This window comes from Anthonomus grandis, chromosome 10 (genome assembly GCF_022605725.1).
Source record: "Anthonomus grandis grandis chromosome 10, icAntGran1.3, whole genome shotgun sequence".
Classification (NCBI taxonomy): Eukaryota; Metazoa; Arthropoda; class Insecta; order Coleoptera; family Curculionidae; genus Anthonomus; species Anthonomus grandis.
Genome location: NC_065555.1, coordinates 22,356,160 through 22,373,642, shown reverse-complemented (window position 1 = coordinate 22,373,642; position 17,483 = coordinate 22,356,160). Strand labels below are relative to the sequence as shown.

The window sequence follows — 17,483 nt, the reverse complement described above, 5'->3', positions numbered from 1 at the left end:
TATCTGCCAACCAAACCCTCGTCCTCCCCAATTTATTAATAAAAAAGTCGAATAAAGCAAATTATATGTTGTAATTGATAATCAAGGAGCACCAAACAAATATTAGTAGTTATTATTCAGATCCTTAGGTTGGTTCACTTGTTTCAATTTAGTAATACTAGTTTTACATAATTGAAGCTGATACATTAAAGTGGAATCTTTGTTTGTAACAATATTTAATTCATTCCAAAATCTCGCTCTTTTCAAATAAATATTGAGTCTCAGGAAAATTGTAGTTTTTAGTGGTTATTTAACTAGTGCATTATCTATAAGCTGTAAGTCACTGTTTGTAACTATTTTTAATTTATACCATTACATCACAAACATTGCGTCATAATTAATTAACTGAACTCTTGCCGCCTTACAAATATGTCTACTTGTTTCTTACCTATCTTTAAGTAGTTCTAATTGATAAGACTGAGCTGCTTTGTCATTGTCTAACTGGGCATTAGCTATCATAGCTTTCCTAAATCTATCCTCGACGTCTTTAAGTTCTGCCTGAAAATTAAGATGACTTAATATCACGTTGGTTTGCATTTTTGTTTTGAATAGAAAATAATTTATTTAAGGAAAGAGCATAATCAAAAAATTACGTGCGAAGCGCTACTATTACTACTCAGTTTTAAAATAGTATTCTGGGATCATTGATCAAATAGTTAAAAGTTGGAGTGCTGACAAGAATCCTGGTAACTCATTTATTGTTTAAGCCTGACGAAAAAAATAGTAACCATAAGTTTGATATACAGGTCGTTTAAAAAGCTTTAATTTATTATTGTTGTTGGATGATTATGTTTTGAATCTATTTAGTAATATTGGATTATGTTTGAAAATTTGCAAATTGCTCTAAAAGTGATTTTATAACATAAATGTAATAGATCTCATCAGATGCTTTGTAACCTATTCACTTCATTTAATTTTAACATTTTGCTTGTCCGATTTTATTGCGACTTCTGCACACATTTGCAATCAATGCAGCTTTGACCAGAAGGCCGTATTGGACGTTCTCTTTAACAGTGATAAAACTTATAAAAAGAAAATAAAACAGATTTTATACTAGAGCAAATGTCTTCAAATTTTCATTACTTTGCCAACAATCAAAATTTATTGATGTTCTTGTTTCTACTAAACCGTTGCGTAAGATTAAAAAAATGAACTAGAAATCCCTGGCAGATCAAAGAACTACTAAATTCTGCTAAAAATATAAGTTCTCTTCATTACATAAGTAAATATTTTTCAATTATTATAATAAATACCGCAAAATTTGAATAGGAACTCATTGCAAAACAGACCTTTAATGTTAGGAGAAATAGGTCTTTCCATAAATCAAGAGAATTATGGAAATTTGTAAATGATCCAAGGGGTAGAAATAATGTTCTCACTCCAATCAATTTGGATCCTGAAGTTCTCAACACTTACTGTGATATTGTTATACTTAACACTAGCATCCAAGGTTCACAAAGGAACGATCCCTGTCGGCATTTAAGCCATGTTGTTGTGGCTTGTTGAGTTTTTCTAATTAAACTTTTAAATGTATAAAAAAAAAATTAAACATAAGCTCTAAAAAAACAGTATACCAGAACACTTAGCAAACGTTGAAACTATTAATACGCATTTTTTAAATTCAGTACCCAATCTTGCGGAAAATGTTGAACGATTACAATTTTATAACCAAAATAATTATCTACCAAGATTTATTTTTCATCCAATAAATGATATTCAAGTATTTAAGATTATATCGCAGATTAAAACTACAGCCACTGGAGTAGACGGTATAAATATAGTCTTTAAAATTATGCATTCCATTTATCCTTCCCTACATAAGAAAGCACTTGTTATACCACTACCAAAAAGTAGTTCTATTGAAAATATTATGCAACTGCGTCCTATCAGTCAGTATTTTACCTATAACTTTCAGTATTTTACCTACAGCTTTCTAAAACTTTAGAAAGGGTACTTTACAATCAACTAGGTGAATATTTTTCCTTAAAAAAAGTAATCCCTTTGACTGAGCAGTACGGCTCTCTTGAGTATCACAGATGATATTTTAGATAAGTGGGATAAAAGAAAGCTTACTTTACTAGTTCTTTTGGATTTTGGCAAGTCGTTTGACACCCTAAGTCATAACATTTTATTAGGTATTTTACGTTATATTAAAGATAGAAGTCAGGCAGTTTCCTACAATTCAAATTTATCCAGTTTTCAATCTGTTACGAGCGGTGTCCCGCAGGGTTCATACTTGGTCCACTCTTATTTAACTTATATGTATCTAAGCTCCCTGAAGCCTTTCTATCTTGTAAGCATAATTTATACGTCAACGATACTCAAATATACTCGTATTTGTCTTTCTTTCCAAGCGAAAGTAATCAGGCCGTGGCAGCACAATTTTGACTTAAATGAATTCTCTAACAAAGCAAAAAATCACAACCTTATAATTAATCCTACACAATCTTTAGCTATGCTTTTTGGAAAATCTAACGATAAAGTTAACTTTTTAAATAATTTTAATAAGTCAATTAAATTAGGAAATAACATCTTAGAAATTAAAGCAGTTACGAAGAATTTAGGTCTTTATACGGGTCATGAACTTCGCTTTATTGATCATGTTAAGCAGTCCCTACAAAAAGCATATTTCAAATTAAATTACTTTATCAACAACGGCATATTTTCAATAGAAAACTTAAAATTCTGTTATGCGACTCCTTAATATTATCACATTTAACTAACTGTGATATTGTTTACGGACCCTGTATAACTGCAGCTGTATCGAGCCGAATACAGAAATTACAAAATTCATGTTTTTGCTTAATATGGTATTCGCAAATATGAACATATTAGTCAGGCTTTTAACCAATCAGGGTGGTTGTTTATGAGCAAGAGAAGATATTTATATATCGTGTGTTTATATCACAATGTTTTATTACTTAAATCTTCGCCATACTTATAAAATAAAATTGGATTTCGAACGGTTATCCATACTATAAACATAAGGTTTACGGGTAAGCTAATAATTTCAGTGCATTTTACTTCCCTGTTCGAACGAACCTTTTCATATTTAATTGCGAAACGTCTAAATGATTTTCCCGCAGTTGTACTTTGCTATGTCTCCAGTTAATATCAAAAAATATGTAATTAACAAATTACGGGTCAGGTGTATCGACATTTGAAAGAGTTTATAAATAGCAATCTTCTTCTTTCTTTTTATTTGTATACTGAAGAATTATAAAATGATATATAAAAATCAATTAAATCAAAAGGTTTTTTAGTATTTACTTTCGTAGTCTTCAATTTAGGTATTAGAGTTAAGTTAAGGTTAGTTGGACAGTTGTTAGATTTAGAACCTCGCTTTTTTGAATATTCACTTTTACTGTTTTTTTTATTTTGATTTGTCAATCTGCAATCTGAAATGTGAATGTACGAATAGTCCTTATTATTATTATTATTAATGAGAATATGTATTTGGATAATGAGTCAATCATAATGCCAACTTTTAAAGAGTTCTTAGGTTTGTCAATAGCCAAATCCCCCAAATTTAAAATCCATTTCAAATGTATTAAAATACCGTCTGGTTACCCTTACAGTTATTTCTAATAACTGGAACTACCCAAATGCTAGAAGTACATACTACATACATTCGTTTCACTTCTATACTTTATTTCAAATAGGTAGAAAGTAATAAGATGTAAATTTCCGAGAGTTTTGTGGTCAGCCATGGGCGTAGGTAAACTTAGTACCTAATAAATAAATAAAGCGAGAAAAAAGGGCAAGGTTCGAATGCTACAGGTAGGTGCGATTTTTAAATGTAACACAGATTACCATAATATTTAAAATACTAATTTGGCAGACAATGTAAACTTTATTGTGCTTTTGTGATGTAAATAAATAAATAGGGCTAGTAATAAAAGCACAGAGTATAAATATTACTTCAAAAGTGTTAAACTTGGTAGTAGTGTTAAGTTTGCTGTTACACGGTAGTGTTATAATATATAACATAAACATATAACAACAATATAACACAGTATATAAAAATACAAAAAGTTAAAAACGGATCAGACGTTTATTCCGACGCAAAGAAGTTCTAATAATAGACCTACGTAGCTCTGTCAGTCAATGAAAAAGGCATAGTTTTAAATGTGCACGATTGTTTAAAACACGACCACCTTTTTGCTGTAGACGAAGTTGTTCAGGAATGTTTCCGAATGACTGGAATAGGAAAATATACTGGTTTAGGAAAATCATTTATAGACTATTGCGGCAAGAAAGGTAGGACAAGTAGAACCTCCAAAGCATAGTACAGAAAAAGCAGTCAGAATCCTTGATGAAGACAATAAATGTGCTGTTAGAAGAAAGATTCACTCTTTTTATTTTAAAAAAGATATACCAACCTCCAACAAAATTTTAATAGAGCTTGGCCAAGACGGTAGTATTCCATTGATGAGTAAAAAAGTATTAAGGATCACTTTAAAAGATATGGATTTTGCATGGGAATACTGGAAACCGATGAATTATTTATTGAAGAAGAAAGTTCAATGAAGCAGTAGCGCAGGGAGCAAACGAAATTTTTCAAAACCTAAACCTAACTTAACGAAGGATATATTGATCAAAAAATATGGTAAGATAAAAAGATAGCCAGTACCCGACAAGCACGCATGGAAGACCTGTCAACGGGCATTTAAGTGCCATCGGGAAAAAGAAAAAAACCCATAATTACAAATATTGGAAATGAAGACGTTTTTGTAAAAGAAGTTTTGAGTCGTACCTAATGGCAGATTATCACGAGGATATGAATGCAGATGTTTTTGAGGATTATTTTGGAGCAATGATAACATTTCTTTCAACTGATTCGGTGGTGGTCTTGGACAACGCTAGCTACCATTCACGGCGCATAGAGACCCTCGTGATATACTGGAAAGACAAGAAATTATGGATTGGATAACTGACAAGAATATTGGCTTTGAACCCAACATGACAAAAAAAGAGTTACTAGCCATAGCAAATATTCACAAATCCTTAAAATAGTATTGAAACCTAAAATACTTTGACCAAGCCATTAAGGAAGTGACTCTAGAAAACTGGCGAAAAGCAGTCGAGTATGTCATTAAAGAGGCGAAAATGTAGGATCTGGACCACTTGATTGATGATCAAGATTATAATTTTTTATAACTTAATTATGTATTATTTATATCTAATATTTATATTTTATAAAATTAATTATGTTATTTTATTTATGTTTAATTTATATTAGAGTACCCCCCCTGCACGCCTTTCTCATACCAAGTTCAGTGTTTATCCGATGGATAACAATAGAAAAAGCTCATACGCCAACCCAAAATCGGGCAGACCCAGGTGGTATTATCTGCACTCCGTAAAAAGAATTAATTTCGCAATTCCAACCGGGTCACCCTGTACCTCTTTTGCATACTTATAAGTTTTTATTACTCTCTACCTATTTGAAATAGACTATAGATACATTTCTTTATTATTGGACTTGTTTTAAGTTCATATTGTGATCTTGTTAATTCAATATTTCTATTGCAAAAAGGGGCCATTAGACACTTATTTGGGGCCAAGCCCACTAATTCTTTGTTCTCTATTCCTGAGCATTTTAAAATTATAACGCAGTGTTTCACAGAAGTTTCATAATACTTTTATATTCGTGAAATAGTTTGTTTGGTTTTCAAAAAGTTTAAACATGAACTATTTTTTTTAATCAGTGTAAAATGCTTCAAGCTAATCTTCTAAAATTGTTTATCCCCTAGTCAGAACTTATCCGACGATCTGTAGAGAACCTGATATATGAAGGTAAAAAAGAATCGCAATACGTCCCTTATATCCCCATAATTCGTTCCTAAAGGCTTATTTCAGATAATCTAACAGTAGTACTCCCTGTGACCAATGTTCATCGTGTACAAAGAAATTGGAACGAAGAATGAAATATAATGGTATGTTCAGAACAATGTCAATTTAGTTTGTGAGCCACGATGTGCGAAGGAGGTTTAGGAGGAAAGAATTGTCTATTTAACGAGAAACAGCCCTTAACCGCCCAATGTTGGTTTGGAGTGGAGTCAGCCTAGTTAGTAAAATTCTTTTAGTATTCTGTAAGGACAATTGAATACATTAACGAAATTCTAGCTTTGCTATAATGTTCATAACATTATAGAAAGGTAAGAAGGCTTCTGAACTCTTCATTGAACTTACAGTTTTAAAGATCAAGAAATTTAATCAACCACAGAAGTAGTGGGAATTTATTTTGACGACAATCTTTCGAGATAGTTTCCCAAAGCGTATTCTGAAAAAAATTCTTTGGAGAGATTAAATTTTCTTTTAGAAAGTTAATGCTGAAACCGGCATCTACTCAAAATCCCCCAGTTTGAAATCCTGTTCATTAAGTTTTTGTTTGTAAGTAGAATTCCATTCTTGAAGTGGAGCGGCTATAATATAGCTGAAAGTGTGGAGAAAAGTCTTCCCGTCCTTTCTAACCCGCTATATTCCTTAGGTTTTATTTGGGTTTTACATGGGTACAGGGAGTACTAATATTAATAATAAATAATTAGGGTACTTAGATCCTACCCACCTAATTTTACTTTGAGTTGAGACAGATATTTCTAATGAGGTGTAATTTCTGGAGTGTGTAATCCAACGGAAATTGCAGTGTGAATATTACGCGTACAGCGTCATTGCATCATTAAAGTGGCTAAGATTCTTAAGAGTCTGTAATCTCGTATAGGAAAATATCAATGGCAATTTAAGACCTTAATGAAACTTTATTTTATTATTAATGCTTGTAAATTCTTTCTTCCAATTTTAAATTTAAAAATAAAAAACATTTAAAAAGATCAGAATTAAAGATCAACAATCCCTTCTCCTCACTCTTGTCTCATTGAAACGTACATTTCTACTAATTTTTATTACATTTTACAACAGTTTATTGATTCTGGTTTTTAACTGACTTTTATTCTGGTAGAAAGAAGTCAACATTTCTATTCATATAGATAACTAATAAATACTTGAAATTTACATTGAAAATTATTTTTTTAAAAGGCAAGTACAGCTTGGTTGAACTAAATCTGGCTTTGGGGAGAGTGTCTCATGTCTATGTTGAGTGAAGATTAAGGAGAGAAAGAGTAAGACATACTGGTAAGAACTATCTTTTTCTTATTTGCTTAAAGTCATTTTATTATTGTTATACCTGAGTGGTTTGCATTATTTGGTTTGATTTAATATTCGGGGTGATTGGATCCATAATATGGATCTTTTTCATATGCTATTTCTTAAATTAATCCGCCTCTGATGAATTAAATATAATCGCTCTCTCGTATTATAATTTTTCTTACATTACTATTGTCTCTACTGCATTAAGACTCTCGTCCATTTAGAGTTTTTTGTGGCTATGTGTCCTGCGCATTTCCATTTTAGTTGTTCTAACTTTTTCCCTTTTTATATACAACTTTTTCTCAATTGTTATTTATTTTATGGTACATTAAGTTACGAGATAGTATTTTCTAAATTCATATTAACTGTAATAGTAAAGTAATATCCAACAAAATAAGTAACTTATTATGTTTTCGTCACAACAATATAGATTTTCCTTTAATCCTTCCTTACTTAAATCAAAGGTATAAGCCTAATTGTTTAGATATTTAGAAAAAGTGCATATTAAACTATCTCATAGTGAAAATGGTATAACAGAGGGTATAAGATAGTATTTTCTAAATTGATATTTAGCGTAATAGTGATGAACAAAATAAGTAACATAGGTTTTACTTAAATCAGAAATGTCAACATAGTTTCTCTCAGCAAGATTTTATTGAACCTTTTCAAAGACCAAAGACCAAAGACCAAACCACCTTTTCAAAGACCATAGTTAAAGAACATTACATAATTCATGTATGGGAATATGTATTATTTTGTAGGTATACTAAATTAGAAAATTTTGCAAACTTTTTAACAATATTTTAGAAATTAGTTTAATAAATACCTACTCACCCTCAGATCCCTTAAACTTCCTCCTCCCCCTGACCCATCTTCGAGCGAGTCCTCGGAGTTTCTTCGGCTGGCAGGCCGATGCCTCACAGTAGAAGTGGGTTTAGGCCGCACTCCCCAAACGGGATCTGCCCCTGCCGATACCATCATGTCAAATTGTCGATCTGCGTTTTCTTCTTGTTCGCGTTGAATGCGCTCCAGTTCGCGCATGCGAATCTCCCGCGCCTCCGCTCTGGCTTGGCGTTTTGCTTTTAGCCTTGCCTCCGCCTGAAAGCAAAACAAAAACAATTTTTGATTTTTAAAATCAGTAGCTGTCATTTAAATGTTTTAAGGTTCGTTTTATATGTTTGAGTTAACATTGACATACATTTTATGCATGAAATATCATATTGCTTTTGGAGGAGACATTTTTGGATAAAATGTTATATTTAATTCTATATTATTATGTATTATAGTATAGATATACACGACTTTACATCAGTATCATTCATTTTGTTCAGTCATTGAAATGAAAACAACAAATTGTATGTATTTGGAAACAATACATATTGTTGCAATAAATTTGGTTCTAACTACGGCACTGGCGGTCCAATCTTCGCTTCTGACATTTCGAGCAGGTTTTGTGCCGAAGGGAGGATTTGAGTAATTACGTATTGTAACAAGGAATACAAAGTTATTAGCCAAAAACGAATGTTTCAGAGTGTTTTTCCTACTAGATATTAGATAATAATGTTGTTATTATTTTACTTGTATGTATTATGTTATTACTAGTATCAGAATCATCTTCTTTATCTCATATTAATTCAGGATTGTAATAAATGGTCCATATACTATATTAAAATACCTAAAATACTATATTAAATTACCAATATATAGTTGGGAATTGAAAGAATTCAATTTGCTTTTAATCATGATACCATTTGGTATTTGTACTACGCTACTAGTGGCACTAGTATAGTAGTGCCAATACCAAAACTGACCAAACCGAATGTTCCCGTAGAGCTCAGACCAATTAATTTATTACCAACATTAGACAACATTTTAGAAATAATTGTGTGTGAACAAATAAGATCTTACTTTGATGAAAATGGCTTACTTTTCGAGGGACATTCATGTGAGTCTGCTATTCAGTATGTATAACTACAGCCCGGAGAGAAGATATGAATCAAGAAAAAGTTGTACTTAGTGCATTTGTGGATTTAAAACTATCGATAGAGCATTTTAATAAATAAGTTAAAAACTTATTATTAGTTATTAAATTGCTAGTTTACTTGAAAACCAAGATCAGAGGGCGAGAGTGTTCAAAAAACTTCAATAATCATTATTTTATGAGACCTTTTTAAATGATTTCTCAAGAAACATGAAATCATCGTCAAACATTAAGGTATTTACTCGATTAGTAGATAAATATTTTTAAGGATTATAATTACATCTTGAAAATTGTATATTCATATTTAACTAGCCAAGTGCTAAATAAACAACATTTCATATTCATATATTTATCTGTAATACTAGCAATCTATAAATTGGTAAAAATCAAAACCAAAGCATGGCTGCAAAATCGCTTGTTTTCACTGCTTTAAAGCTAGGATGTTCCCGACATTCACTTTACAGGAAGTGAATGTCGGGAATAGGACAGCTATATCCTGATTCTATCTTTACCTTTCTTCACTTTACTCTAAAGTATACTTGCACATTCGAATTAAGGCCTATTTTTTAAAATTGTTGGCATCTTGGTGCTGAGGGGCGAAATGATTTTATTTTCTTCGGGATGGATTGGAGAGGGTTCAGGGAAAAAAAGACCTGATCAGAGACAAAACCTGGTTTTTGTCCCTGCTCCAGGAGAAAATCAAACGTTCAGTCCCCCGACGGACCTATTTTATACACATGAGGGTTGCTGGACCAAGTTAGATTACAATTGGCTTCTCCCTACCGCACACGTCCCCACGGTGTATTTTGTGAACAACTTCCGCATAAACTTATGATCCAATTTAAGCCACCTCTCGCTAGACTTCCTGCAGTTTGCACATGCGTAGGTGTACGAAGATGTTAGGAACTGCTATATGGTTTTGATTTTCAGGTTGTCGTGCAGATCAATATTGCGGAGATAAAGGTAATTAATCTTACTGTTTTGTTTTGAAAAGAAGCGTCCTGAAGTAGGTTGACGATCCATACAGTAGTTTAACCCATTCAGGACGTGCGCCGTACAAGTACGTTTAGCATTTTCCAGTTTGCAGGCCGTTAGTATTTTTTGTTTGTATGAAAATTTTCGAAGCATATATAAAAACAAAGAACAATATTACGATTTTTGCACGCAAAAAGCCAAATTCCTAAGAAATAATGCGATTCATTCCCGCGTCTGGCCAGAGCAAGTAACTATTGATTTCGACGTACATCCCGAGGGTTAAGCCTGAAAATTTGCTTATTTCACAGCATTTTTGTTATCCAGAGAGAACTTACTTTCTTATTTAAAAATGTATATAGTGTGAGTAGTCCCATTACATAAGATGAATTGTTTTTTTGTATGATGATGATTATAATTATTTCTTGTGTCTAGGAACAAGCCAAGAGACTATATTTTATTCATCCAGGGAATCGTACTCCTCCCGACCGGACCCTAAATTTGGGATGGCTCGGTTTATTATTTTTTTTTTTTTGGAGAATAATTTTCCTACCGTTTTACTTTCATTTATTTTAATTTTCCACCTGCTTGTCCAGAGTACCAACCAGTTTATCTAAGCGTGATTGAATATATGCTACTATTTGTTCGTTGTATTTGCATGATTGATTGCTGCAACGTGAGCCAACTGAGAGAGCAGTGAATAATGAGAGAATCTCTGCCTGAAAGATGTTAAAAGAGCAATGTTGCTATAAGAGGGTCTCCAGGCTCTACTTGACGTTTCAGTTCATTGGAAATATGACATTGTTGAACATAATTTTTGTCAGAATATTTTGTAATTTGTGTTGTTTACAGTAACTTGAAAATTAATCTCGGGCGAAAAATAGAAATAACTCGCGAACTTTTTCGAGTAAATAATTTTCATAACTTTCGACGGGGGGTCCATTAAAGTTAAAGGGACGTCTAAAAACGATTTTTTTGAAAATTTTTACATAGAATGTTGAAAAGTCAGAATGAAGTAAAAAAATGCAAAATTTTAAAAATCATAAAGGATTTTCTACTTACGTATAATTTAAAATTACACCCGGCTTATCTACACTCTATTTGCGACTAGCTATTAGGTTGATCATTATATATGCTATTAATTGAAATTTAAAGCCTACTGTAACTTAAAAGGATTTACATCACTTCTTTAGATCATAAACACAAATTTCCACACCCAAATCAGGAATATCAAATATGTAAATACGGATTAATTCATAAATAAAAAAGACTGTCAAATGTCACTTACGTCAACAAATATTATTTTATTATTTATTGGGTAAGTTAACTATACTAGTACGATTATCGTAATTTTCTGTCGTGTTTCATTATAGGTAATTATTTGTTTATTTATATAATTATTATATCAGGGGCTACCGCCCCGTGTGGGACTGTGTGGTTGGCGCCCATATGGAGTATGAAATTGCAAAAAGGGATTGAAACCTTGGGTTGGCGCTAAATAGTGGGTTAGGTAGTCGTTTGAGCCCTACTTAGGGGATGGGATAATAGTTAGGAAATGGGAATTACAGGCTTTGTATACACATCCACACGGGGCGCCAGCATCGTGTGGGTGTGCTTGTATATGCGTGTGTACATACAAGCGTACGCCCCATGTGCCCAATATCTTTGACATGCGTGAGGTAGCCCTGTTAATCATTAGATTTGGATGATCGTTCTTATGGTTGCGCTTAGTTATTTATATCAATATTTTATTAATAAAGATATTTATTGTTTTGACTATAAGTTAATTTACATTAAACCTCATCGTTATTATTTACCTAATAATAATTAAATATCTTAATTATGTTTTTTTTTTAATTTATACTTATAATATATTAAATTACATAAAATATCAAATAATTTAAATAAATAATACCTATTTTTTAACACCTGTAAACGTGTTTTGTTTATGTAATGTAAAATCTAACTATATTATGCCTTTATTATCTAAAATTAAGTCCAACTAAAAAGTGTTCCAGACAAAACCAAAAAATACTCCTGGAGACATAGTGAAGCCACTCCTATTTTTGTCAATAAGGTTGTTGGTTTATTTTTCGTGTGTTTAAATTACAAAATATATAATTCTAGGGATACAAAGCGATAAAAAATCCTATAAATTTACAATTTTAGCCTCCAAAAAGTTCCAAAATTGCCCCAATATACAGGGTGAGTTTTTTAAAGTGTTACAATGCGATATGTCAAAAACGGCTGCAAATTTTTTTTTGACATTTTGGTGACATTTCAAGTATACCGGGGGGCACTTTTTGTGATATTTTTGACATTTGTCAAAAATACTACTATTCCTACTTTTTAACTATTTATCGTCTATGTATTATGCCTAAGGAGCTGTTCGAAGTGACCGCCTTCGACTTCCAAACACTTTCTTATCCTTTCTTGACATGAGTTTCGTACCCGCTGTAACATTGCTGGTGTCACTAATGAACAAGGAAAACGAATCCTGTTCTTCATGTCCTCTGGAGTTGTAGGTGCACTACCCATTACTTTGTCTTTTATAAATCCCTATTAAAAAAAAGTCAAGGGGGGGTCAAATCTGGCGAACGAGCAGGCCAGTTGACAGGACCACCTCGACCAATCCACCTGTTTTCAAAAATCTCATTTAAATAAGTACGGGCCTGTATGGCATAATGGGGTGGAGCTCCGTCCTGCTGAAACCATACGTTAGGATTTAAATTTTGGTTTAGTAGACGAGGTAACTGATTTCTTAAAAAATCTGTGTAGACCTGTCCATTTAAATGACCTTGGAAAAAATGAGGACCAATAACTCTATCCTCGAAAATACCACACCATACGTTCACAGACCAGGGATGTTGATTTGGTACAGTTCTCATCCAGTGAGGATTATTTGCTGCCCAGTAATGCATGTTGTGCCTGTTTACCTTTTAGAAAAACAAACAACCAAAACTTGAATATGTTCTAATTTAAATAAGTTAAATCTTACCTGCCCGCAATTATTAAAAGAAGCCTCATCAGAAAAAATAACGTTTCTCTAAAAATGGTTATTTTCACGCATTTTTGTTGAAATCCAAGTGCAAAAATTAATGAAACTTGTACCGGTGCAGAATTGTTATAATTGATGATTGACTAATTCCAGCATCTAAAGCAAGCCGCCTGGTACTGATTTGAGGATCAATAGCTACTGCTCCTAATGCAGCAACTGCCTTATTTTCATCTGTTTGCGTTTTAATCCGATTTCGTCGTTTACTTTTTAGACTACCAGTCATACGACTTCTGGTCTCCAGTCTCTTAAAGGCCATATGAGATTTTGGAATATCCGGAAACCTCTCGTCCCACACTACTGCAGCCTCCCTATAATTTTTTCTGCACTCCCCCAAAATTAACAACATATCTACTTCTACACTGAAATTCGCTTTCATTTTTTTCTTTTTAAACACAATTTACTTGTTAATAACACGTCAAAATTTTTATGTGACACTGCTTGTTATGCTGCCATGGAAATCCTACTGTTACTAGGATTTTCATTTCCATTCATACTAGTAAAATAAACAGTAGGATTTCCATGGCAACCGGCTGTTATTATGGTAAAATATTCGAATTATTTTTAAATTTAATCAAAACAATTTTTGATCATAATTCCGTAACCAGCAGAGCAATTTAAAAAAAATTTTGTAAACAGACTTCATATTTTATGTAGATTCGTATTTAAGAATAAAAAACACGTCATTCCATTTAAAATAAGGAAGTGACCATCCCCCCCTCTTAGGGGGGTGAAGGGACAAATGTCAAAAATATCACAAAAAGTGCCCCCCGGTATACTTGAAATGTCACCAAAATGTCAAAAAAAAATTTGCCGCCGTTTTTGACATATCGCATTGTAACACTTTAAAAAACTCACCCTGTATATATTTTTTAATTATAGCAAAATCAAGAGCTGAAAAACCTTGTGCAAGCCGGCAATAATTACGTTTTTAACGTATGTAGAAAAATCTTCATAATTTGCAAAGTTTTGTATTTTTTCCAATCATCCTCACTTTTTTATGAATATTTTGCCCACACTCAACATTCTATGTAAAAATCGGTTTTTAGACGTCACCTTACTTTACTGGACTCTTGACGTAGATTATTAAGGCAAGAATATATCGACAAACTTAATTCTTTATATATCGAGAAAGCACCATCCTACAGCACTGTAAAAAACTGGTATAAAGAATTTAATCATGGCCGACGTTCCCTCCAGAACGAACGAAAAGTGGCTGAATACTTGTCAGATGTGCCAAGAGGATCATAGAGTGGAGGCCTAGATCTGACGCATGCAAAAGCAGGGGACGACAGCACCGCAACTAAATCGTCCGAGGATATTAAACGGATCCACACAAATTGGAAACAAGAAGCACAAAGTAGGAGAATGTGGAAACAATCAAGGGAGGCTTATGTCCAGCAGTGCACAAATATGGACTGATTGATGATGATATTTAAAAGAATTATAAAGTAAGAAAGATTTAACGAAGCCTTTCGTTATTAACTTCAATTCAATATTTATGTAGAGACAAAAAAGTTCTATTTCTAACTTTATTTAAAACAACTGTAAATGTTACTACAGAATGTTGGTATTTTAGGAAAAACTTGCTCAGGATGCACACATCTGGAATTTCATGTAAATCCTAAAAAGGCTATAAAACACACTGGAAATCGACTAATAAACAAGACAAAAACTAATCAAATAATCGTTAAGGGGGTTTTAACACCCCCTTAACGATTTTGAAAAATTATTCATTGATGACCTAAAAAATACGAATGGGCGACGATTTTTTTTTATTTCGATAATATCGACTAAAAAGTAAACATATTAATGGAAAATCTTCTGACTTACATGCACCTTATTTTCAAACGTCAGTTGAAGATTTCATCGCAGAAGTCGGGTTTATCTACTTTACTAATTAAAAATAGTTAGGACTGATATTTAAAGGACTGATAAAACATGACATTGACAGAAACGAGCTCACGAGTCGATACAATCCTAAGCTCCTGAGTGTATTCGAAATTAATATACCTCAGGTAAATTATTATATTTAAGAGGCAGTAGAAAAAATGATTAATTAAAAGTAAGTAATTCAATCAAAATTGCAGAATTTTCAAATACCGAAAAGTATGATTAAAGGTTATTTATTGCTAACATTATTGAGCATATAAAACAGTATTTTCTAAACTTACTTTTTTACCTATTTAAACATTGACTCTTATTGAATAAGTAACCTTATAAGATGTAAAAAAAAAATACGGTGATTGAGCAATTTACGACCTAACGATTTTTTGATATGTTTGGGAAGCTTACCTTTAATCCATCAAATTAAAACAAAAAAATTTTCGGATGAGCCATTTTTGAACAAAAAAAAACAAAAATTTATGTTGTATGTGGACCACGATTTTCCTATGTTTCTATTTACTTATGGCCACAAATATTAAAAATATACTATAGTATTATCGCCGACTAATCACTTATATTGATCTAAAATATTTTAACTTTATTTCTATATTAAATAAAAAAATATAACGATTGAAATTACAACACTTTTTTAAAGTTGTTTACCAAAGTGCCTCCTTTAATTTAGGAATCTTGACGTTTATAATTAATTGTCAAATTATTGACATTTGACACACAACCTATGCAGGCGAATCAAATTAATGAGTACAGCGTTGCCGATTTTTAGGTTCTTTTGTTAGGTCTTATTCCTTATATTATTTTATTAAATTAAGGTGCCAGGTCAGAAAGTTTATTTTGTTTAAAGTTTTATTTCCATGTCGATTTTCTATACAAGTACTTTACGGTAACTTATGTCTCTCTGTTCGTTGAGTGTTGGCTGGGTTGGTTTAGGTTGTATTGGTTTGAGTTAAACACATACCAGCCTTTAGACCGTTAAATTTTATATATCAAATGAGGGATCCTTACCAATTAATTAAAAAAAACTTTTAATAAAAAAAAATGTATATATGTAAACAGCTAGTGCAAGTAGAGTAATTATATCAATATTTTTATATTAGTAATAAAAAACATTGAACAATAGGAAATTAACTTACAATTTGTTAGTTTTTCCAATAATTGCAAGAAGTTCCAAGTAAAAACCGGAATTTATTACTGCCGACTTTTACCTAAACTTTATGGACTTTTGTTAAGTACGACAACACTGCCATATATCCTAGTGAAAAAATTGACATATTGAAGAGTTTTCGCATAGCAATGTTTTAAAAATAATGTCATTTAGTAAGAAGTTTTTTCGATTTTTTAGTGCAAGATATGGTTCATCCAAATTTTTTTTTTGCTTTAAAATGTTCTATAGAGCGTATCCTTTCTACTAAACATTTTTTTGCAAAATCATTGGGTCTTAAATTGCTCAAGCACCATATTTTATTTACAATCAGAATATAATATAATTTTTGTTAAGAAACTACTCTCATCAATAATTTTTCTCTTATTTACTTACATCCTCACTTGAAGCTTCCATAAAACTATTAATAACATCACTGTCATCAATAAAACTGCTATTATTTATATTGCTCACAGACCAGTTGCAGCTGTAATAAGCTGTATCATCCACAAAATTCGTTTCAACTTCAATCGTATCTTTATTCTTCGTGATATTGTTATTAGATTCCTGGGCAATATCACAGTTGCAGTTATCACCGGTATCCATTTGTTCCGTTTCACCATCACACACAGACATTTTTAAAGAAACCCTTTTAATCAATTTTATAATAGTACGTGACAAAGGAATTAAATATATCTTATCGATGTGTCAGAATTTTAAGATTTTTGATAAGGTAAATACAATTTCTCATCTAGGTAACAATCGCGCATTCGCTATAATATGTATTTATATCAACGAACTAAAACGCGCTAAGTATTAAAATCCCACTTAAAAATGCAATTTCGGTAAAAAGAAAAAAACACGAAAGCCGGTACCCAAATAACTGAGAATGTAGTGTAGTCACATACTAAAAATAGGTATTTCGTTGGAACCCGAATAAAACCCGCCTATAATAAAATATATAATGATCACGTTTACGCCGCGATATTGAATGATTTCAGAAAATCCGCGGAGGGTACTCGGAATACTCAAGTAAATAAAATTAACATATCAGTAATATGTCAATATAGTATAAGTATGATATTATTACTGATATGTTAATTTTATTTACTTATTATTTTTATTAACGTCTTTTATATTATAGACGTCAATCTAAAGTTCACAGATCACATTACAAGTTGTCTTAAGAAAGGATTTTCAATGCTAAAAAAAATTTACAAGCATAGATCTTATTTGTCAAA

At 31.9% G+C, this 17,483-nt stretch overlaps 1 protein-coding gene across 5 annotated transcripts in view; it reads right to left on the bottom strand.

Moving 5' to 3' along the window:
* The window catches only part of LOC126740854 (leucine-rich repeat flightless-interacting protein 2), a 106,816-nt gene that overhangs the window by 32,800 nt on the left and 56,533 nt on the right, over window positions 1–17,483 (bottom strand). For 2 of the 5 annotated variants that reach the window (XM_050447021.1, XM_050447019.1), the window contains 2 exons: window positions 8,023–8,286; window positions 428–537 (listed from right to left, as the gene is read on the bottom strand). In XM_050447021.1, coding sequence (XP_050302978.1) covers window positions 428–537; window positions 8,023–8,286 — 374 coding nt within the window. Of the gene's footprint in view, window positions 1–427; window positions 538–8,022; window positions 8,287–15,491; window positions 15,627–16,638; window positions 17,019–17,483 lie in introns of those variants that run through there. The other 3 variants (XM_050447020.1, XM_050447018.1, XM_050447022.1) reach the window with 3 other exon arrangements.